At 32.9% G+C, this 25896-nt stretch overlaps 2 protein-coding genes and 2 long non-coding RNA genes across 6 annotated transcripts; 2 read left to right on the top strand and 2 right to left on the bottom strand.

Annotated features, from left to right (window-relative positions):
* Positions 1-1048: 1048 nt before the first annotated feature.
* Positions 1049-2953, top strand: LOC127850546 (uncharacterized). Its single transcript, XM_052383670.1, has 4 exons — positions 1049-1261; positions 1386-1602; positions 1886-1930; positions 2177-2953. Exons 2-4 carry the CDS (start codon positions 1411-1413, stop codon positions 2261-2263), a joined length of 324 nt encoding a protein of 107 aa, XP_052239630.1. The 5' UTR covers positions 1049-1261; positions 1386-1410; the 3' UTR covers positions 2264-2953.
* A 1216-nt stretch (positions 2954-4169) lies between these two features.
* LOC127850551 (uncharacterized) lies at positions 4170-7683 on the top strand. Its single transcript, XR_008035348.1, has 4 exons — positions 4170-4211; positions 5455-5534; positions 5954-6175; positions 6610-7683. It is a non-coding gene; the product is annotated as an uncharacterized LOC127850551 (long non-coding RNA).
* Positions 7684-7849: 166 nt separating this feature from the next.
* LOC127850550 (uncharacterized) lies at positions 7850-10631 on the bottom strand. Of its 3 annotated transcripts, none has more exons than XR_008035345.1 (3): positions 10372-10631; positions 9702-9887; positions 7850-9025 (listed from the first exon to the last, which is right to left on the bottom strand). It is a non-coding gene; the product is annotated as an uncharacterized LOC127850550 (long non-coding RNA). The 3 variants fall into 3 exon arrangements; XR_008035347.1 differs by lacking the exon at positions 10372-10631 and adding an exon at positions 10068-10085; XR_008035346.1 differs by lacking the exon at positions 10372-10631 and adding an exon at positions 10041-10085.
* A 1092-nt stretch (positions 10632-11723) lies between these two features.
* Positions 11724-13435, bottom strand: LOC127851168 (uncharacterized). Its single transcript, XM_052384789.1, has 4 exons — positions 13422-13435; positions 13221-13359; positions 12883-13003; positions 11724-11870 (listed from the first exon to the last, which is right to left on the bottom strand). Exons 1-4 carry the CDS (start codon positions 13433-13435, stop codon positions 11809-11811), a joined length of 336 nt encoding a protein of 111 aa, XP_052240749.1. The 3' UTR covers positions 11724-11808.
* Between the last annotated feature and the right edge of the window lie 12461 nt (positions 13436-25896).

Consider the following 25896-nt stretch of genomic DNA (forward strand, 5'->3'; position numbering starts at 1 on the left):
TAAAAATAGTTCAGGTTGTAACTGACTTCCCAACCCATCAATACATTTTCGCTTGGGAGTAAGAAACGTCCATAATGCTGACACAACTAGCACTAACAATCCAAGTCCTAACACTAATCAAAACTGTTTTTGCATAAAGTGAATAAAAAAAGTTTCCAATTGATTTAAGTGTATGAATGAAATACAAATGTCCTTTAAAAGAGAAATGCAACTGTTTTATTTTTTGAAAAACTGTTTTGATTTTCTCATGTTTCATTTTTGCGCAATACGGATTTACCTTGCTGTCACCCGGATCGTTGATGCAAAAAATGCGAATTTGCAAAATAAGTTGCAATCACATTTGAAAAGCTCTTAAATGAGATCTCGCTCTTTGCCGACAACGCAAATGCGGCATGTAAAGAGCATCGGATTATTTTAAACGAACATGTCCACACACAAAAAAAAACGTTTAATATAAGTTTAAGTTGTCCACACACAAAAAAAAAACGTTTAATATAAGTTTAAGTTTAAAACACTTTTGTAACAGAAGTAGCAGAAAATATGACCATTATGCAAGCATTAAAAACATACATGGGCTATTCAGAAATAGATGAGTATTTGACAAATCAATGACGATGATAAACGTTTGTAACACATATTAATTAAAAGATTTAAAGAGTATGCACACTTAACACAAAAAATTGTTGTTTAAATGTAACACATGTAAGCAAAATTATCAATTCATTTGTGTTTTGATGAATGTTTTTCTGAAAAACCCACATGTTTGTTTACTTATTAATAATTTAAGATATTTTAAAATATTTGATGCAACTTTCAGAACACCTTACTCGTAAGTGGTTGTGCTGCACTGCTGGTTAGACAATTTAACATGAAAAGAATAACACTTAACTTGATTGATGCAGTATCATTTGTTTCGTGAAATTATGACACTAACACATACTGTTTACATCAAAGCAAATGTATGTACAGCTTTACGATCTATTGGATTAAATGAAAAAATATAACCATTCAGTTTTTACAAAATATTATCGTCGTTATATGCACGTGAGAGTGTGATGATTGTTATATTAGCAAGTAATTAAAATAATTCAGTTGGGAATGCAATTTACGCGAGTGCCTTTTAATATCTTTACGAATCATTAATTGTAAATGAAAATCAGGTAGAGGTAGGTTAAGCCCACACATCTCTTTGAAAGGGATGCTATATAAACGCCCAAGTGGTAAACACGTTATCAAAAGTAAGCAGGATACTATCGGTGAGGTAAGATTTTAACAGATTGAAATTATTTCGTTAAATAAATGCATACTAAATGATATTCTGTTTAAATTACAAACTTTAAGAATATTGTTTGTTTTGAATTTTACGTGGATTCTGTTTATCACAGGACAGTGAAGAAACGGGAATTTACAATGGCTTCACAGAAGACGCTCCTTTTGCTCGTCGTTCTTGTCAGCGCTGCATTTGCAGCACGTCAACGTCAGCTCGGTGCCTGGTACCCGGTTCCCAATAATGATAAAACCGTTCTACGCATAGCGAAATTCGCCGCTGGACAGATTTGCTCCAGTTACGTCGTAGATGCTGTAGTACAAGCTGAAGAACAAGTGAGTTTTCATCCACAAGTATGTTTTAAGAATGTTAACGGATTGGTGTATACATGCTATTGAAGCCCAAGGACATACATATATTTATTTAGAGCAATATGATAATAAATTTAGACGCTATTGTGAAACGACTTAAAAATGAATTTCACTTCCTTTTTCTTTCGATTGCCGTAATAAGATTGGTGAACACGTTTATTTAAACACGGTGTAGTGTACAAAAATGCATGTAATGGTTGTTATTCATGCTATTCATGGGTTTAATAAATCTCATATGGAATTACAGGTTGTTGCTGGTACGAACTACCGCATGGATATCCTAGTTTCCAAGGTAACTGTATATTTAAATAGTCCATTAGCGCATTGTTACCAGGCAATTTGAACAGAAAAAAAAACAGAAAAAAAAACATAATAGCTTTAAATACACGCTCGATATTCCACGACATTTGTTATTCGTTAACGTATTTTATACAAATGTTATTATGGACCGCTCTTTCATATTATCGCATGTTCAGAAGAAAGACAAGTCTATATCGTGTTTTTATACACTGTATATATTTATTTGTTTAAAATACAGACATGGAAATGCGAAGTAGAAGTGTTTGAGCAGATCTGGACGAAAACGCAGAGGTTGACGTCGTTTGCATGCAAATCCGTGCTGTAATTGGATGACGTCGGAATTTTTTCCTTGTAGTTCGTATTACTAGATATCAAGTATATGCCTTTCCCTTTATTTTTTTTCCATTCACCGACATGATTCGTTATATAAATGTTCAATGTCCTATTGTTTATATATTTTTTGATTGTTTATAGCCAAACAAAATAATGTGGATGTTATATTAATTTGTTCACTGGTTTGTTTATTTAAATATCTGAGGTCTTAAATTTTACATAATTCGCTGAATTGTTCTTTTACATTACTAATTTGTTACTGCAATAAAATGTTAATGTCATAGTCCTCAATAATTCAAGTGTTTTATCTGAAGAATTGTGATCTGATTAATTTTTCAATAAATATCCGCTTGAGTTTTTTAGTGTACGATGTTTTGTAAGATACAAACATGTTTAATGCCAGCAATTAAAAATATAACTAATCATATATTTTTTTGAAAAAAAAAATATATTATTGTACAGAACAGAACAGAACTATTTAATCTATATGAACTATATTATTGTATTTGTATGTTTACGTTTGTCAGTAAACAACTTATGTTTCGTTCTTTTTCATAATTTAATAATTTAGGCATCTGCATCTTCTGAGTAGTAGCTAACCAGACTTTCACGATTAACATGTATTCAGTGATAACATGTACATTGTATTGGGAATAATAAACTATATTTACCTCTAAGTTTACATGTGTGTTGTATGTTTTTCCTGAAGGAATGATAGCAGTGTGTTCATGAACATTTCGACTGATGCATAAAAATGTGTTAAACACGGACCAAATCAACCGCGAGCATGAAATTGCATAGACTTTAGGCATGCATTTTATAAACACCCAACGTTTAAGTTTCGATTGAATTGAATTATGTCTGCAAGTAGGAATTCATGTCATTTAGGAATGTATCATCAATATTTAAAAATGATTATATTCCCAATCAACTGTGTTACACAACTTAATTTACTTCTATGCAAATACGTTGCAAATCATTTTTAATCTAGACCAAACAAGCTTTACCCCGCTGAAATTTATTTTAATATTTTGAAATGTTTCCCCCTTACAATCTATCATTATTCCATAAATACGAAGTCTTTTCTTCGTTGTGAATACAATTACACCTTTGCCATGTTGAATTATATATATTACTCAACGGACGATATATGACAACAACAGCAACAACAATAGTTGCAAACAAAAAAACACAGGAAAAAATCCATTAATAAATATGCAAACACAACTGTAATTATATAATTATTCCAACAAAATACAATACTACGACAAAGAATAGCATGAACAAGTTTGTTTTCTCTAGGGTTTGAACCCGAGACAATTGACAGCGAAAGTTAACAGGCTATCACTTTTTTCTAAATGATCAATGAAAGTATTGCACAAGTTTTTTTAACGATTTTAATTGATAAATAAACAATCAAATAAGTTGTTAAAAAAAAAATTCTTGGTAAAAAAAAGGCTTTTTAAATGTCATGCGTTTATTAATAAATATTTTGAATCTTTGAAAAGTTTCTGAAGATGTTTAATTTCTGAACTGTGAACAGGCCATTGTGTTATGCCAACGAGGTCTAAATGTGTTCCGTCGATAAATGTACACGTTGTTTTCAACACCAATGCGCTTTTAATTTAAAAAATCGTTCGACAGCATTTAAAGGGGCTTGTTCACACTTAAATTGCATTTTTTGAAGTTTTTCATTTAATGCTTTCAATTCATAAATTTAAACATCGCAAATAACGTGCTCTAGTATAAAACAAAAATAAAGTTAAAATAAGAAAGAAAAAAGTAAGCCGCACCAAGGCTCGAACCACTGACCCTTGGATCGGTTTTTTCCACGACTAAATATAGATTTTAAATATAAATTTAAATATAAACACGCATAGTGACAACAACAACAACAACAAATATGGCGGAAAATGTATTGTCAAACACGGAAGAAGAAGGTAAAATATGTTTTTTATTGTAAAACTCAATAGTGCGTATGATTTTTTTTTTATAAAAGTAGATTAAAATAGTATAACTGATCAAATGATTCGTTTTCGTTACATAAGTATATGCATATACATCACAGAACGCGTAAATACTGATTCTCTCGTTTACACTTAAGTTACAGACAGAGACTAAAATTAAAAGCCAAGTAGAATACAGAATTAACTTTAGTATTCGCGCAAATAAATTAAATTTATCATTAGCCTTGGAGTACTGAGATCATTTAAACATTACATTATCTTTTTCTTTCCTCATAACTGACAGTGACAACATTATTTGTTGGCAGGCAATTCAAGATGCTGTGCATTTATTGACATATTCATTAAAATTGTGTGTTATATGACAATGACATTTATTATTAACTAAAATGCATTTGAATGGTACTGGTAGTTAATTAATTTAAACCCAAAACTCATTGTTAACCCTTTAAGCGCTGGAACCGAATTTTGAAGGCTTTTGCAAACAGTTTGGTTCCAGATGAGACGCCACAGAACGTGGCGTCTCATAAGGATCCAAACTGTTTGCTATTCTGATAGTATTCTTTGAAAAATATCAAAGAAATGGCTAATTTTAGAAATTCAGCGGATGACATTTAGCAGATGACAAATTTCCCAGCATGCAAAGGGTTAATTTATTTATATCAGTTTCTTCTGCACAGCTATTTTATTAATAAACTGAATAACCAAAATATTTTTGAAAATAGTAACAGAGTTTAGTAATTCATGGCATCAAATGCATGTAGCTGGCGCCAGACAACTCGCCCCAATACCAACTTGCCCCAAAACAAACTTGCATCAAACATATGGTCACTCGCTCCAACCAAGAGACAACTCGCCCCAATTTATTTTCGTGCATCTTATTGTTTCTTTATTTAAAGTATTTTATCTTTATATTCTTTGTTAATTTAGCAAAGCACGTATATATTTTGATAAATGTTTATTTCAACAGTACATTGTATTTTGAATAAATCAAATACAGGTCATCTGAAATGCATGTATCATTATATTTGTAAAAGCCAAGAATATTCTGGATATTCCTCTTTTTTCAATTGTTTTGAATATCCTCAAGATTTGATTTCCTGAATGTCGAAGAAAACTTATTAGATAATAATACCACATATTTACAACTCACTTTTTTAATAGAGACCATAAATAGTTTTAAAAAGTGGTTTAAATTGTGTATTTACTTTTTCAATAGGATACAACCATAATTAAACCAAGAAGTTTATGAAGAAGGGATCACTGGATTTTGTCACTTTGGTACAAGAAACAGAAAAGGTATACTTATTTAGCTGCATTTTTTTCTGTTGATTTCATTTGAGAATATTGAAATAATTTGTAGATAATGTTTTCAGATATTCAGGCTAGTTGAGATTTCATTGATTTTTTTTTATGTCATTTCACAATATTCTTGAATGAAAACAGAAAAAAACACAGTTCAACGCACTAATTGTTGATATATAAAACAAAGTCTTTGTATGTAAAACTGTGTTGCTACATGAGCAAAGAATTTAAAAAATGATCCTACACAACACTAGGTGAATATTGAAATTTTACAAAAAAACTGACAGGAATGTTTAAAAATGGTGTCATGAAAAATAAAAAATTCTATATGTACATGTAGCTACATCTTGTGTCAAAATTCTTAGCTTTATGTTCAAAACATTTATTGTTAAATGCAGAAATGTCTTTTCAAGGATTTCATAGACCACCTTACTTATACGGAAGCATAGGAGCTGTTGAAGGAAATTGCTGCCAGACAGTCAGCAGTTATCACTGACAGACTGTCCTGGCCCAGCTTGGACCATCCTCAAGCTAACCATGATGGTGTGTTTACAAGAATTGTCCATTTGGTAGACCATGATGAAGACCAGCTTTGTTGTGGCATGGCCTGACAATACTGTACAAGCCAGAAACCAGTATGTTTACTGTTGTTGAATATGACCCATTTTTCATGTTTATTTTTCTGTGGGCCTGTTTAACAGAATTAATAATGCACTTTATCTATTTCAAATATGTTATTTTTCTGTGGACTGTTTAACGGAATTATTAATGCATTTTATCTATATCAAATATTTTATTTGTCTGTGGACCTGTTTAACGGATTTAGTAATGCATTTTATCTTTATCAAATATTTTTGCTTGTAATATGAATATAGAACACGTAAAACTACTCATGTAATTGTCTCAGCTTAAAATCAAAAGTGTAGAAAATTTAACTCATTTACTGTCGAAACAGTGGCTATTATGTTCCTGCATCTTAAAAGTTGGACAATAACAGCTAATATATATATATACATGTAGATAGATTTAGCAAGGGGTTTTGAGTTTTTTATCTGTTCATATTTTTCAGAAAAAAGGTTAAGTGGTGACTGATCCTCTCACCCTCCTTATCCAGGAAACGTTTCGGAACAACGTGTTGGCACTGAAGATGTGGAGGACACAGATTGATCACAGTACATCCTTTGGATACATGGACACCTTCAACGGGACAACAACAAAACTGTACCTGCCTTTTTTTTTAAGGAAGTAGTTAATAAAATTATTGTTCACAGCTTTTTTAGTCTTGTTGTTTAAGAATGCTTGCAACATTTAAGTGGATAAACGGTTGTTTTAAATTTGAATCTTCAGTAATGCATTCTTTATTAAATGACGTCATCTTATTTCTTTCAATATAGTGTAAATAATAAGAACATAATTATCTTTTGTATACAAAATGAAAACCAAGTTTACTGTTCTATTAATCATTATTTATTTATCTTGTTCTTTTGTCAGAAATATTACAGGGGCATACATACAGTATTCCTTAAATAAAAGGGGCAGTTCTTAGAAAATTAACATGTCTTTTAGCAATGCATATTCAAACTTTTTCCACATTTATAACCAGCAACAATATGTAAGTATTATAATGTAACACAAATTAATACTATGAATTTATTACTGATTTTGCTGTGCCTGTCATCAAATAAACATGTTTTACTGAAAGTTTCTTAAAAGATGTTATGTGGAAGACTTAATCAATCATTTAATAAATATTTGAGCCTCGCTCTGGGAAAAGGGGGTTTAATGCATGTACATAAGGTTGTCCAAGATTAGGCTGTGTTGACTGCACAGGCTAATCAGGGGCAACACTTTCCGTCTTATCTGAATTTTCTCTAAGAGACTCCATTTCAAAAAATAAAAAATAAAGCAGCAATTGTCTGCCTGATTGGTATGATCAGCACATGTTAATCTCGTATGACAATTTACGCACATGCATTAAGCCCCATTTTCCCAGGGCAAGGGTCACCTATTAAGGTTTTAGCTGTCTATATGCTCTTTAACTTTTGAATCAGGATGCAGTTTCATATAATAATGTATTATGAGTCGTTTTTAATTGATGCATATTCTTTTGTTCAGTGTTGAACTCAACATGTATTATAATAAGGTGTTCACTTAACATTCTTGCAGTAATGTTTTGCTGTGTAATATACATGTAATAATAAATCAAAATTGAACAACTAGCTTCTTATTTCTTCATGTTATTTATTAAAACATTTAAAACCAAAACAACAAAATCCATAACATAATGAACACAAAACATAATACTCTATATTCATGAAACAAAACTATATTGATAACATTTTGAATAAATGTTTCCAACTTTTAACATTTGACAGATCAAATTATTTCTGAACTCCACCATTTTTTTATTTATGGATAAACAGCACTTTATCATCTTTATGACAGTTTATGTAAGGCTATTACAATAAATGGTTGTTTATAGACTGATAAACAATGGAAAACAATACATAATCTATATATAGCATTGTGCTTTGATGTCATTGTTAATGGAACATAAACAAATGTGGTGTGCAGCAGGCACTCAACATTGACTATGGTAGCTTATACCTAAAAGAGTCAATTATTCCTTTTCATAATCTTTACTTGTGACAAAAAATCAGGAAAATGCTGAGCCCAGTGTTTATTTAGCTATTTGCCAGACAAGGTTTTCACAAATTCTTCTGTTTCATAGTGAGTGACCTATGATCAAATACTTTGGATCCACTATTGTAATAACAAAACAATTAATTCACCATGTTTGATCATGAATCCCATAAAAAAACTTAACACAAACCATGATACATAACACCTATAAGAGTCAACAATTCCAGTTAGCGGTCTTGACTTGTGACAAAAAAATCTGGAACTTGGCTCATTGTTGATGTACTTATTTGCCAGACAAGGTTTTTACTTATTCTTCTTTTTCAGAGTGATCTATGATTGAATACTTTGGATCCTATATTTTTATAACAAAACAATTAACAAAATTCACAATACCTTACACACTTAAAACTCAAATACATATTCTCATGGCATTTCAGGGCACTTGTATTCTATTTTCATCAGTATTTTATCAATGATATTTCTGCCCTATGTTTAAAAGCAGTTCACTTATTAAAATCACATTTTATCACCATGATGATGACAGGACAGTCGACCATAATGTCACACATTTGACCACGCCTTCATATTACACAAATAAATTCAAGCATCATTTCAAATACCTTTTCCTTGACCTATTGGATATTGCAGCTCCTCATTAGCTGCAGGTGGATATATAAGGGGCAATTGTAGAGGCAATCAGCTTTGGATAAGCTGAATCAAAAAGGAACTTTGATCGAAGGGTTTTTTCCTTGATGATCTCTGTGTACTCAGTGCATGTACGTGTATCCCTTCTTTTCATTGATTGGCACCACCGTCCAATTGTTGGCTGCCTTCAATTTACTCTGAAATAACATATAAGCATATTTGTAATTTTGAAATGTACACTAAAACTTATCATAAAAACTATGTATGAAATTTGTTTGCTATTTTAAACATTATTTTATTCATATCATGCCAATCAGGTAACATACCAATACTTTTCTGGGCTACTTGATTCACCAGTATTAACTTATGAACCTACCAATACTTTTCTGGGCTACTTGATTCACCAGTATTAACTTATGAACCTTCCAATACTTTTTTGGGCTACTTGATTCACCAGAATTAACTTATGAACCTACCAATACTTTTCTGGGCTACTAGATTCACCAGTATAAACTTATGAACCTACCAATACTTTTCTTGGCTTCTTGATTCACTAGTAAGAGCTTATTATATGATGAAGTTATCATACTTGAGTCACTAACTGACCATTACTGTACAACTAGAGATTGGAGCCAGAGGAGAATGGCATTGAAATAATTTCATGACCAATCACCATGCAAGTTATCTGAACGGTTCAGAAAACAAACCAGCTATCCGATATCCTCTGGTTTTCATAACATACAAAGTTTCTGGTAAAAAAAATAATAAAGCAATTATATTACCAAGGAACTTTAGGAAGCACATAGAATCTTATTGAATATAAATATATTATTTTATCAATTAAAATATGCTAAGACAGGGTTGTTTGCATACTCTAAGTAAGATGTTATCTCTCAAATTCCTGACACATGACCAGGTGTGGTACTTCCTTGTGACACAAATGACAGGCCAGGACCTGACGGGGGCTGATGACCGTGCATAGGTGAAGAGTTTGTTGTTCTAACATTATGCTGAACAGTCAAACTTGCAATAGTTTAGCCGGCACGTCATCCTAAATACCTTAAAAAGAAGGTTTGTTTTAGAATATAAAATTGCTCACATATCAATTTAAAGAAACAACAAAATTGATGTTAAAATCAGGGAATAAACTGTATAATCATATTATCATATCATGATAATTTATTACATAATATAACATATACATTTGCATACCAGTATATTTTATAATATAATATATACCGAATAAATTAATCATTCATAATTCATCATTTATCATTAATTTGATGCTTCATTTGACTCGTGTTGGAGTGTTCCTTATAAGTTATAACGAATTCATTAAATTGATACGAACATCTTGGCATAGGGGCATAAAGGCTTATTTTAAAACGTGCAATGAACAAATTATGTTATCAGTGCGTATCTGGTTTCGTTGCAGAGTAAAATATCCATACAATAAAACTAAATACCAAACTTTTGCTAAAAGTCCTTTGTAAACAGGCAACACTTGCCAAAAACTAAACGTAGCTTCTTAAATATGACTTACAATTCGTTTAAGCCATTACCCTGTCTTCGTCTCTTCCAACGATACTTCTATAGTTCTGCAAACACTTGGTCTTGTCGCCAATATTGAATAAATTCGAGCGATGTCGCTGGCTCCAGCTTTTGTTTCTCTTTTTTTATATTTTCGATCACAGAAATGAGATGCATTGTTTGTAAAGCAAAACCGGATAAGCGCAGCGCGCATGCGCAGGCTGCATTCTGGTATACTAGTTGGGATCCCATTCATAATTTCTGACTAAAAATAACTCATTTCGCGTCTGAGACGCTTTATAATTTTCAGGTTTTCAAATCGTCAAAAGTTGCATTTAATGGAGATTTTAGAGCATGGAAACAATTTGGTATTTTTTTTTAAATACAAATATCATAACCACAATGAAAATTTGCAAATCCGAAACAATTTTTTTCAATTTTGTCAATTTATCAAAGTGTGAACAAGTCCCTTTAAGGGAGTATGCACGATTTTGTCAAAAAATTATGAATTTCTATAAAATATGTATAAAAAAACAACTTATTATACATATATTTAGCATAATTTAAAATAAAAGTTAAGAAGAACATGTATCGAAAAATGCCAAATAAGCCAGATATTTAATTCTAAAATCGAAAATGTCTGTACAGTCGAATTCGCTAGCATGTATATAATGCATGTACGATGGGAATCTAAATTTAGTTTTAGTGCAGATTCATGCATACGACACAAAGACGCAATTTTGTTTCCTAAAAAATACGAGTAAAAGTGTCGGCATTGGCTTTAACCAGCCAGTTAAGAAATTTACTGAAGTAAACAATATTTGATTTCTAGTACCATATACAGATTGTTAATTTATGTTATTTAGCATTCCTAGGCCATATTCATATGTTGGTTTAAGATTGCAAGAATTACTTGTTGACATAGAAATCTTTCATACTCCCTTCAATAATACTTGTTGTCAAGGGGTAACAGACTGACAAGTGTGCATACGATACAAAGAAAGCCTCTATTTAAAAATGACCGTTGACTCGTCAAGTAGTAGGTATTTAATCATTATGAATTTAAATTTATTATATACCGGAATCAAAAACCACCTTTAATATATTTGAAAATCACTAAAACTTCGTCGCACATATTTCATAAACAATGTGTGTCGATACAAATTTGTTATGATGCAAACAAATAACAATGGTCAGTTCATATACAAACACATTCATTTGTGACCAAACATAACAACTTTTGCAACCAAATAGATGGCAATTATTTGCCATGTAAACTATTTACTATAACAAACTATTCCTTATCACATGCGAAAAAAAAACCTGAATCGTCATTATTGATTAGAGATCAGTAGTCATGCGGACAAATTAAAGAATAAACTCGACAAAGTAAACATAAATCAGCAAAATGTGGGCTTTTCGTACCATACCAACATACATAAATCGTCGATTACAGTTTCCTTGGCAACATCTTCATCGTTACCTCGGCATCCTCCTTGCTGTCGTGGCCTCCTAGAAAACGTGTAAATCAAATTAATAATAAGTGAGTGTATATAAACAAGTTAAATGTAAACACTGAAAGGCGCCTTTTCACGTTTTGGTAAATTGACTTAATACATGTTTCAGATTCGCAAGTGTTCGTTGTCGTAATGATAATTGTAAGGAAACAGTAATACTGAACATTTATCATGCTCTAAAATATCCATAATATGCATAATTTGACGATTAAAAAACCTGATAATTATAAAGCGTTGCAACGCGAAACAATAGAAGAATTTGGAAAGTTCTGTTGTTGTCGTTATATTTTGTGACAATACGAGGATTGCTTAGAAAGAGTATAAAATACATCACTCATTGTACGAGCAGGGTTGACCGAGTGGTCTAAGCGTTAGACTTTTACTCCAGGGATCAGTGGTTCGAACCCAGTTGAGTTTTACTTATTTTCTTTCTATAATTTAATTTGTGTGTTTTACTGGAGCTTTTTAGATCCAATGTTTACATATTTCAATATAAAGCATTTAATGACAAACTTAAATACATGCCAAAATTGGTGAAAAGATTCCTTTTAAACGATAAAACCATTTCGTAATGATAAGAGTGTAACTAAAGGGAAACAACTATCTTGTTATTACGTTTATTTTTAACGCTCGGTTACCTATCATGAAGCTAATCAGTTTTTGTGTTATTGTTTTGGTTTTCTTAGGTATGCCAATTTCGTATTTGTTTTTGTATTCGGAAAATCTTTTTCACTATTGCCATAAATACAAGTGGGATATTCACAGGTTAATACTATCGACTAAACAGAACCACGACCGAAATATTCCTAAACCATAACTAAGCATACATTGATATTGTTTATACTTTGTATCATTTGTAATTCTTTAATTGCTTTATTATCAGTTGGTTTTGTAACAAAACAGTCATCATAATTATGCGTTTTAGACATTTTTGTATGGGTTTTATGTCATATAAGAATTGTTAAAATCATCACTGACTAAAATTGTTAAAATATAAGAGTTACTACCTCCGCTCTGAATGCTTGTGGTTAGTTCGGTCAAGGCAATGTATTTGAGAGACCGTTTCAGAGATAGACCTCCGGGGTGGGGGTATAACACTGCGGCGTCGATCACGTTGCTGTGCACAATCTATGATTTGCAATAGGATCACAGTTATTACTTATGACGTTATATTCGGCATTTGTAATTGGAAAACACTTGTTTTTTACATTTCTGTTAAGTTCCATGTAAAGTGTTAAACATTGCTACATGGGGGACCTTTTTAAGATCTACAACCAATTTGTTCCAGTCAATATTACCCTATGCCATTAGATCTATTATATTAAAGAAACACCATGATACGTACCTTAAGCAAATTAAGGTCGTTAAAAAGACTGTGTCCAACTAAAATTGTATCTCTGTTGAACAATTCTAGAAGATCATTACGGACGTCTTCAAATGTTTTGGTTACAACATTTAAATCTTCAGTTCTGATACCACTAAATCTTAAACGACATAAAATGAAATTACATGCGACACAATCCTAACCAATTAACAAATATTATACATAAAACATTTCATTTGAAGTCTTTAGTAATTTTTAAATAAAAAAACAAGAAGTATTGTAAATTTTACATGGTGTTGTAGTCAACAATTTCATTTGTTGGCAAACAAAATTGATCGTACACCACTCGACAGTTGTCGTCAAGAACTGTCACTTTGCACACTTCAATTCCCTTCGTAGTGTGGACCTATAAATAAAAATAATAAACGCGTGAAGTTGTACACAACAAATGTATTCGAATACACGAAGATCAATTTTTAGTTTCAACCGAGTCATAAAATACCATTGCATAAGAATTGTGTACTTTTAGGTAAGATTTAAACAAATGCTTACATATATGAAACTGCTGGCACTAGGTTTTATTATGCGTATTAAATAATTATACTGTACATGGTAACTTCCTTTATGTCAACAAGAATGATTGTTACATTCACGTCTCAATTTTATTCGTCATAACATATGGCCAAATAACACATCTATGTTTCTAAAACCTCCGTAAACTAAAATGTATATCATAAGTGTTGGATTTTTATATTTATGTTTGGATTATTGGATTTATCGAGCATTACTTCTATATCCAAACATGCATCAATTAAACATATATTTATTAAAATGTCTCTTTTTACCCACCGACTCTGTGTCAAGTAATACACCATAATTCCCGTCATGTGGTGTCTTTAGTTGCGATGTGACTTTAAACCCGTCTGTGTCCAAAATACAAATTTCCTTTATGCACATGAGTCTACAAAAACAAAATCAGTCATATACATTATGCGGCATACACGCTTCATTGGATGGGATATAGCAAGTATAAGAATAACGAGTTTTATGGAATGTAAACACATGTAAATGTGAAACGAATGAAAATCAGTATTGTTTAAACTATAAGGCTAGAGATAAATTGCATATTACAGAAACCGCCTGACATCCTTTTGACCCGAAAGCTCGGCCACAGCAACCGTAAGGCATTTGAACTCCACCTTAAATGCATTGACACACGATTAATTGTTGCTTTTGTATTTACCTTATTACCATACTTAAATATTTTTGGATTCTCGAAACAAATATCGTCCAAGAAAATGATGTGAATATCTTAGTACGCCATGTACATCATTAAAATTCATTATTTCGACTTGTGTTTACTCTTTTAGCATACACATCTTGCATTAACGAAAAAACGACAGTGGTAAACAACTATTCGAAAAAGGTCATTTGATTTTCGTGCACACGTTAATTTCAAAACTTACGCATTTTTCTTGAGCGCTCAAGATGGAAGTCACACGGCGAGCGAGGTAAAAGAGGTATCAAATGGGCGACCACAATTTCTACAATAACCTGTCGGTAAGCAAGTCTGGTTGATATATTTCGCAGAAGGTGTGGTAATAGTATCCTTTTTTATAGATATCGTTTAAACAGAAAATGCAAACACTAGTACGTTCTTTGGGACGAATTTCGGTTTTTACTAGAATGCCAAATGTTGATTTATTTACGTAAGCAGTATATAAATAAATACAAATGTACTAACAGAAGAACACATACATGATCAAGTTTATTGACCTCTTAAAGACTGAAAATGAAAAAAGTGTAAGAACTCTATCCATTTTTTTTTTAAAGCGTTTAAATTGAGAGCTTATTTATATTATCAATAGTTCCTCCGGATTTACTTTAATTTATTTATTTACTTAATATAAAAATGCAAAATACCATGAAGTGCAAACACATTCGTTGTATAAAGATGTGTATCTGAGTTCTGTAAAAATTCTGTACGCCATTGAACATCTGTGAATAATTTGTGTTGTAATATGTGTGTTCTTAAGGGTTTAAAGCCTGGTGTATGTTGAACTTAACTCTAAACTCTATAAATAAGTATATCAGGTATAATTTGTTATTTTATTGTAGAAATAGATGCACGAATATTATTTGAAATAATACCTTTAGAAGCGGACGCATGATAGCCTTAAATGTAGTTGATATAATATACTGTCTTGATTTATGTTTGTTTTTTATGCTATGCGGTGAATGAGTTGATAATTCTAAAAAAATAACCTGATCATCTCACTCGCGCATGACCAACATGATAAATATTGTTAATTAATTTCTTTTAATAATATTTATAACTTACATATATAATTTTGGAAATTTTCACCATTTATTTATTACAATACAAAATTAAAAGTCAATCAAATTACAAATGTAACTGACAACGATGCAGAACTAAGGTTCTATTTACCAACAACGTCAGTAAACGTCATTTTGTAATTATGTGAGGTCACATTTAAGCCATGAAATATATTTCGATCTTACCATGAAATCAACAAAATCTATCCGAGGCAAGACAAACATTACACAATGCTGCTTTAAAATGTATCCAACGTGTATCCGCTGCTGCATTTAGAACAGCTGTTCTTGTTTGTGCTTTAATCTTAATTAAAGCAGTAATTATATTTGTTTAGTTGTAGAGAACAATAATACCACCTTGCTTGAAACCATGGTGATCGCCAAAGAGACAAACTCTGCCCAACCCTCGTTCTGGGTCCGGCCTGGCGTAGTCAAGGTCTCGAAGCTGAGCCTCTGAAAGAACTTTACTCAAGCACTTTCTGTAAATGTCTACAGGCAAAAGAATTGCTGTTCTTGTTTGTGCTTTAATCTTAATTAAAGCAGTAATTATATTTGTTAAGTTGTAGAGAACAATAATACCACCTTGATTGAAACCATGGTGATCGCCAAAGAGACAAACTCTGCCCAACCCTCGTTCTGGGTCCGGCCTGGCGTAGTCAAGGTCTCGAAGTTGAGCCTCTGAAAGAACTTTACTCAAGCACTTTCTGTAAATGTCTACAGGCAAAAGAATTGCGCTTTAATGTGTTTTTATAATTGATCAATGAATACAAGCTTTCGGCAATCACATAGATATTATGTTAGCAAAACCAAAATCAATTGTGATTTATCGATCCATGCACCATTGTAGATATTCCTCATAGTTCAGTAAGGAACAACACCGGCGAAGGTGATTAAATGTTTTTTCCGTGTATATAGTATATCTACTCTGTAATACACCAATCACCGTTTACCAACGACGAAAACAAAGATCGTTGTCCATATTTTCAAAACAATAAATATCAATACTATTATTAACATTGCAAATAAGGCAATATAGGGTTTACACTTTAAATTGTTACATAAATAATGACAGAACTTGGAGTATTGTGCTTCGACATCAACATAAACGTAAACAAAACAATACCCCTACATGTGTGTAATATAAATAACTGGCGAAAAAACTACTCGAAGTAATAAATAGATTATAAACAGATAATTTAATAACAATAATATTTACCTGCCATTTCCTAACTTCCTAAGTGTTGGTATATATCTAAAGGTTTCGTAAGGGTAACGAACATGTAATATAATAGGCTCTGCATACCGCTGTTGACAGGTTAAACTTTATTTCAATGCCATGTTAAAGGCATGTCTGACCTCACATAGGGTATTTATTTCGTTATGTACAAACCGACTTTAAATAAAATTTGTATTTGTATTTGTATTTAATATTCGCTTACAGCGTTAAATTTTTATAAGATTAAGCAGGTGTATTTCGCGCCTCCGAAATATTGCAAAAAAGTTGTATTTGTTAAAACAGTTTCGTTAACTTACGCATAACTTACGCATTAAAGCATTAAGCATATTCACTATAAGTAAACATACTCATCCAAACGTATTTTTGGAGGTACATTCGTTACTTATTTTATACTGTTATGTGACAATCGATGAAAATAAAGAATATCACAATACAGCCCTAAACTGAAACAGTTTTAATATTCGGACATCGGCATGCAAAGGTCAATGTTTTATATGCTAGCCGACCGCACACATACCTAATAAGTTATCACAAAAAAAGTAATATTAACTTAAAAAACATAACACAAACAATTGAACACCAATTGAAAAATGATTTTTATTAATTATCAGAAATTTAATTATTCAGTTTTTTATTGTTAAATTCAAGACTAATTTAATTATTCAGTTTTTTATTGTTAACCAGACAACACACTTGTAACTTTCTGAGGCACTATAATATTAAAAACATACACGTATTCGCAAAAGCCCTCCTGATTCGAACACCATAAATCCACAATAACACATAACACATCATCTTGAACAATACTGTTTGAAGCCGTTAGAAAGTGGAGGTAATTGCCATATTATATATCTTTGTTTCTATCCTTACAGTAATTATAAACTTCATGTCGACAATGCAAAACATAATTATTTACCTCTTTCCGACCTTCGTATTCAGGCAGCAAAACCAAAATATTGATGTATGCTGTAAATGGTTATAATAGCTTGACTTATTAACGTATGAGCATGCACATAACTACCTTATTCGGAAATATCAACCCCATGCGAAGGTCCCTTTAAATACAACTGCATGTTTAATACAACATTAATATGCACATTTTCAACATTTATGACCATACATGGAATGACATTTAGAAAAAAATCAATCATTCTTTGTGAATATTTCCATTATGACTGATGATTATTCTAAATTGCTTCAGGACAATTCCAATACGATTGTTGTCGTGTCAAATGTTTAGGGGTGCTGGTATTGCACATGTGGGGGCGGAGAAAGACTGTGGCATGCATATAGAGGCTTACTGTGTTATCAAAACAATAATGCACAAAAAGCTGGACCAGCAGCAGAGTCAGTGTATGACATAATATAATTTCAATAGAATACAAAATAATTTTTCAAAAATCATACCAAAGCATAAATAAAAAAAAATTAAATAGGAGGCAATTAAAAACTGTGTAGGAAGCTGCTGATCTTGACCTGCAAGTAGGTCTAAAAACTGCAATAAGACGGCCACATAAGAAACTGAATTCAAAAAGAAGCACAAAAGTGCGACAGATAAACAAGTGCTAAAAACGAAAATCACCTCGAATCAGATTCGAGATGAACTGATCAGCAGCTTTCTCACAACAAAAACAGAATAAAAGCATGAAACAAACTATAAGCAAGCAACAAAGTAGGGGCAAGAAACAACTAGATGCAAACTAAAAGCAAACTAGAAGCAAGCACAGGCAATCAAAATAAATACGCCATAATACATAATCAAAGCAAAGACAGAAAAAGCAACTGAAAAGCAATTGATCACAGTGTGACATGCAGCTCCAGAATAAATTTGTTCCTATGTATTTTTATAGGCAGAACATTTACATTCTTTGCCATTCAAGTGCATCATAAAGCTTTTGAATTGATTAAAGTTACTTGCTTTTCTGTAGCTTTCTGGTAAGGCATTCCATAGAGCTGGAGCTGCATGCCGGAAACTGTTAATACCATACTTAGTAGTCTTGACTTGGGGAATCTAAAAAAGATTGGTATATGTGAAACGATAACGAGATTCACGTTTGATAACTAGGTCATTTAGAACAGGTGGAGATATACTATTTATAATTTTGAATGTTTCAAGGGCCATAACTCTGGTTCTTCTAATATATAGACTAGGCAAGTTTGCTTTTGTAAGCAATTGATCATTCGAACTGTTGTAATTGTCGTATACAAAGCGAAGAGCTCTCTCTTGTATTTTTTCAATTTTGTCTGTGTTGCTTTTAGAGCAGAAATGCCAAGTTAAATGGCAGAAACTAAAATTAGTGAGGATAAATGAATGGAAAATGGTCAATCTACTGAGACGACAGAGGTTTTTCCCTATTCTTTTCAAAATGTTAAGCTGTTGTGCTGCCTTACAACAGATGCTACATATGTGGTTATCAAAATTTAGGTTTGAGTCTAAATTTACTCCAAGAAGTTTGACTACATCGTCACATTTAATGTTTGTGTTTCTTATATCGAACGAGGGGTTTTGGGAAGCGGTTCTTTTTCCAATAGCTATAGCTTGAAACTTGTCTGGATTAGCTTGCATACAATTAAAAGTAAACCAGTCTATTAGGACATATCGTTCTTCTTGTAGAACTTTAACAAGGTCATCAAAATTTGTGGAACAATAGGAAAGTGTGTTATCATGTCGTTTATGCTTGATCATTGTTGATACATACTTGGTGACTATACAATGTTTGTATGTTTAATTTATTATTCCTGATTCATTATTAAATACCACATAATTTCACTGTCTTTATGTGTACTTTTAAATTATAGAAAACGTAATATAATCTGAAACCAGTAATAATCGCTTTTGCCACTAAGCGACAGAAACAACGGCAGTTAGCAACAGGCAGTAGGCAGAATGCAAGTAAGCCGCATGCAAGTTACCAAATTATGACTGCAGGTTGCGCACGTTTATTTTCAGTACGTTGAATTAATTAATTTAAAATAAAGAAGCATCCAAACCATTTTGACTACTACAATGAATAAACTGAAATAGTTCCCTTAGTTTTATAATCCCCACTAAACTCAATACGTATATGTTTGTAATTAAGATCAGAAGGGTTATTGGGTACACAATAAATTGACTGCCGTAACTGATTTTGAAATTGGTAAGTTGCAGTTGGTTCTCCAGTAAATATGCGTGTAGTTTATTCAGGAAATAACAGATCTTATGTGTTGTATGTGTGGCCCATCCCTAGTCCAAATAATTCTATTTCACGTAATCCACCGATATACAGTGTACATCGACCTCATATTTATAAAGTAGCCAAACCCAAATTTCCACATACCAGCGCGTGTAATTTTCAGAGTTCTCTAGTATGTTAACCAGGCTATAATTGCGATGTATAATTGTAAATACAGGGTAAACACATATTTGTCATGTTATGTTTGTGTAATATCAGTGGTATATGGTGAAACCTAAAATTTACAAGTACTCGTGTACTCGTGTATATTAAAACTATTGTATCCCTTGAGAAAACAATAGTCTTTTACTAATGAAATATAATTAAACATAATTGTCAGTCAATTTGGAAAAGGTAAATATAATAATGTAATGTAAACGCTGGGCTGATTCTCGCGAAGCGCGGGTGAACGGCGGCTGTATTCGGGACTCGCTTAGGTTTCGCGGGCCTAGTCGGGCTACCGAGCAGGCGATGCCTGATCGCCGGGCTGTCTCGCTCGGGACCCATGGGGTGCGTTGTCTTGGACCACGGACGCGATGCCGAACGCGGCGGGCCGTATCGCCCGTCCGCCACACTATAATCTAACAAACATGATTTTCAACTTAGTTGAAAACGTTATATGAACAATGCTTGTTTATTATATTAAGAAACAAAATAAGATAAGAAATCACATCAATAAAAATGTCCAGTAAAGCAGCAATCAACACAGCAAACGTCCTAAGGCGCTCATGTGAAACTCTTAAAAACTTAACTGTTCTGAACAAGACTTAGTGGTGTTCACAAATTTTCACAATTTAACATATCACGGACATTGCTAACACAGAAATCACGTTTTTGAGCTCGGCTCATTTATTAAAATGTTTATGTTTTCAGCAAGTTTCACGATCAGTGGGTCCAAAATGTGAATCATAGTGTTCCAACGGTTTTAATTAAACAGCGTAGGGATGGTTAATGACGACCACGTTGTTTAACCCATTTATGCCTAGTGGACTCGCCCATCCTTCTAAATTGGATCAATTTATTTCTAAAATTAGGGATGTCTAGTATATGTATTTCTATATTTAGAATATTTCTTATAGAAAAATCCTTTTAGCAAACAGCGCAGACCCTGATGAGACGCCAAATCATGCGGCGTCTTATCTGTGTCTACGCTGTTTTCCACAGCCTTTTTTCTAGACGCTAGGCATACATGGGTTAATGGACAGGATCCATATCTCAGACAACGGAGAAATCGTGAGAACAAATTTACAGAGCAAGTTTCATGAAGGCAAATAAATTTGACTTCTCGTCTCCGCCACCTTTTTTTCTTTCACCTAATGACCTAGTGTTTGAGACCACGTGACCCAGTTTCGAACTAATCCGAGAGATCATTGTGACAAATCTTATCACCATGAAGATTGGACAACAAAATGTTGTTACTAGTGTGTTGATAATCTGTTTTATTTAATTTGACTTTTTGATACCAGTCTTAAACGTGGCCGTAATAATATTGAAACTAATGTCCTGACGATTGGGTAATATATGTGGCTTCAAGAGTGACAATTTGTAAATATATGTTGGCGAAAGAGTATGAACAGAGTATTTCAAAATATTATAAGGATTATGATTTCAAATTTCAAGAGTGTGCAAAATGTGGCCTCTTTGTGTTCACAAGATTCTGTTGACCTAGTAACCTATCATAAGACCATATTTAAATCCAATTAAAAATCGGCCTATAGGCCATGTGGCCTCTAGAGTATTCCCAAACCTTTTCTCTAATTGAAAATATAGTGACCTGAAAATCAATAGGGGTCAGCTGCGAGTCATGATCAATGTACCTATGAAGTTTCATGATCCTAGGCATAAGCTTTCTTGAGTTATCATCTGGAAACCATTTTACTATTTCGGGTCACCGTGACCTTTGACCTAGTGACCTGAAAATCAATAGGGGTCATCTGCCAGTCATTATTAATCTACTTATGAAGTTTCATGATCCTAGGCATAAGCGTTCTTGAGTTATCATCAGGAAACCATTTTACTATTTCGGGTCATGACCTTGACCTAGTGACCTGAAAATCAATAGGGGTCATCTGCGAGTCATGATCAATCTACCTATCAAGTTTCATGATCCTAGGCATAAGCGTTCTTGAGTTATCATCCGGAAACCATTTTACTATTTCGGGTCACTGTGACCTTGACCTTTGACCTAGTGACCTCAAAATCAATAGGGGTCATCTGCGAGTCATGATCAATCTACCTATCAAGTTTCATGATCCTAGGCATAAGCGTTTTTGAGTTATCATCCAGAAACCATCTGGTGGATGGACATACAAACCGACATGAGCAAAACAATATACCCCCTCTTCTTCGAAGGGCATAACTATTGGAAATGGGATTGGGACAAATGTTGTATCAAGTTTCATGAAGATTGGACAATAAATGTACCCACAAGAGTGTGAACAAACTTTTTTATTATTATTTCGTATTCCACCCCATATGACCAAGGTTCGAATTCGTTGAGTTGCGCTTTTTTTCGATTTTTTAATAAAATGTATATGTTAGTGTTAACAAGACTGTTATACAGAAAGTAAGAATTAACACAATTTGAAACAGGTGTATTACTAGCTCCAGTGCCATTTTGTGGGAACATTTAATATTGCATCCGTACAAAAAAGCATATCCTTTGACCCCCAGTTTCCACTTTAGCATTAATACTTTAACTTGAGAAGTAAAACAGGTGACAATATTTCGGGACTGGTCGAGAAACTGCAGGAAATGGGCAGTTTTTTTTAGAAAATTGATACAATTCAACGAATTTGCATGTTTTAAGTTTCTTTCATCCATCTCATTGTCACCTAAACTAGTGCAGCGCTCTGTTCTCACACCAGATCCTGCAATGGTTGTAACACTATTAATACTATTAGCAACACTATCAGGGTGGAAACATATGGGCACCACTCTGGGAAAACAGGGCTTAATGCATGTGTGTAAAATTTCATACCAGATAATCATTTGTAGTTCTTACATGCTTATAAGGGACACAAGTTTTTGCCTAGACTGAATATTTTAGAAGGGACTTCCTTTAAACAAAAAATTCCATAACAGCGTTAAGTGTCGTCCCTGATTAGCCTATGCGGACTGCACATGCTACTCTGGGACAAAACACTAATGGGAGCAGTGGTCTAATGGTAGGACGCTGGCTTAGAGATCAAAAGGTCTCTTGTTCGAATCCCGCCCTAACCACTGGAATTTTCCTGAGCAAGAAATTTATCCCACATCATCTCCATCCAGGTATATAAATGGGTACCTATGAGGGAAATAAGCCAATGTTCCGTGGCTTCCGTGACTTATGACTCAGTGATCAGGGGAAAAATGTGAAGCGCCTCTGAACGCACATACTGTATGAAAAGGGCGCTATATAAATGTGGTTAAAAAACACACACACACTTTAACTCTTTCAGTGCGGGAACCAAATTTTGAAGGCCTTTGCAAACAGTTTGGATCCAGATGAGACGCCACAGAACGTGGCATCTCATCTGGATCCAAACTGTTTGCTATTCTGATAGTATTCTTTGAAAAAAAAATCGAAGAAAATGCTAATTTTAGAAATTCAGCAGACGACATTTTAGCAGACAACAAATTTCCCAGCATGCAAAGGGTTAAGCACATGCATTAAGTCACGTTTTTTCAGAGTCCGGCTCATATGTCAAACAGAAACACGGGGAAATTTTGCTTTACGTAATTTATACATTATATAGTATATTTAAAACATGTTTACAATATAAAATTATGTCCCCTGTCATACATAAAGCAAACATACACATGAATATTCGATTAAGTATACAAATGAAATGGTTATTTCCAGAGAAGCAAATTTAAATGCATGTTGAATTTAAAAAAAACATTAATAGATTCTTAAAACAATGTAAATGATAAAATAACATCTCTTATTTCCGGTTTACATTTAAGTAGTTATTCATCATATCTTTATTTTAATATTATACAATTTGACATAAAAATTATCAAGAAAATAAATTCATTATAATATTAAAGACATACATATTCATACAAATTGGAATACAAGTATTTCATATATTAACATTTTTTTTAAATGCTGCACTGTCTTTTTGAGATTGATTGACATTTAACCCATTTATGCCTAGCGTCTAGAAAAAAGGTCTTGGCAAACATTGTAGACCCAGATGAGACGCTGCATGATGCGGAGTCTCATCAGGGTCTGCGCTGTTTGCTTAAAGGAATTCCTGTAAGAAATATTCTAAATATAGAAATAAATATACTAGACATCCCTACTTTTGGAAATAAAGTGATCCAATTTAGAAGGATGGGAGAGTCCATTAGGCATAAATGGGTTAATTATGGAATTTAGCCTGAATGAATGTTTGTGTGGAAAGGATTGAGCTCAACACAATGCTGCCACTGCTGCCACCATAATCACTAGCTCAAGGAGATTATGATACCACAAAATGCAAAATACATGGTGCATATATTTACTTAGTTTAGTTTAAACCTATTTATTTTAGCTTGATTGCATCGAAAGCCTCAGGCTTATTGAAACGCTCCTGGGCCTAGAAACAGTACTTGGTGTCTTTGGCTGAGATTTAAAGAACGCTCCCACAGTGGGGATTGAACCCGTGACAGGAACGTGATCTCCTGGTCACAAGGGAAACACCATATCCAGTACACCATGGCGACCATATGTTTACGTGTAAACATGTACATCAGCAATGAAATAACATGACAACCCAAACTTCACTGTTTCGGATAATTACATTTTTCAGCCATTTACCTATTCACCATAAGCTAGCAATTGTTTATTCAAATACTTGCATATCTTCAATTCCACTTATATACAGTACAGACAACATTGATATTATTCATATATAAGTTCATAAAAATTTCCACACATTGCATTTTCATACAACTATACATCTGAAATGCCTGTTATTAAACATGGTACAACAAATTAAAGTTATGCTGCAATTTCTTAAAAGAGTACTATTGCTTAACCTTTTCCCACTCAGTGGCAAATAGAAAATGGCTATGTACAAACAGCATAAAACCAGAACAGCCTGCGAGTAACTCGCAATCTATTCAGGTTTTCTGCTGTTTGCTGCTCATCAGTATCTTAGGGTTGGAAATGAAGCCTTTCAAACTAAACTATATTAAGAAAGGACTTAATTTAATTTGATTTTCTAAAGGACTTCAAATGCATCAAAGTGCGTTTCTGATTGGTAAAGGGTGACAAAAAAACAACCACTAACATCAATTGATGTGAGTATAATAAGCCCATTCTCTGAACTCTTTGTGCTAATCATCACATTGTTCAAACATACAATACTAAATTTCACACACAAACATATTTTACACACCCTACCCCTACTTAAGCAGATATATTGGAATAAATTCATGCTAGGTTCGTCATAAATTAGTTGAATACAACTTCTTTGTGAGCGAAGTTGAAATAAACAAGACGGCCTGAAAGGCCCAAAGTCGCTCACCTGAGATAAAAAGAAATGACCTGTTCTTTGCAGCCCAAGATATAAATGGAACAAATGTTCTAACCAAGTATCATGAAGAATGAACAACAAATGGCCCCTCGGCAGCCATGTTTTTTTAACAGATCTGAACCATTTTTTAACTCTTCCAAGATATGTCCAAATTTCATGAAGATTGGGATAAAAATGTGTCTTCTAGACCGTTCACATGTTGTCACTATATACATATAAAGAAAACTCCCCCACTCCCTGGCGGCCATGTTTTTTCATTGATCATGACCATTTTCAAACCTGTCGGAGACATCCACATAACTAATTTTTTGACAAAATTTCATGATGATTAAGCAAACCATGTGACTTCTAGAGTGTTAACAAGCTTTTTTACTATATAAATATAAGGAAAAAGACCCCCCCCC

The sequence above is a fragment of the Dreissena polymorpha genome, chromosome 11, assembly GCF_020536995.1.
Source record: "Dreissena polymorpha isolate Duluth1 chromosome 11, UMN_Dpol_1.0, whole genome shotgun sequence".
NCBI lineage: Eukaryota > Metazoa > Mollusca > Bivalvia > Myida > Dreissenidae > Dreissena > Dreissena polymorpha.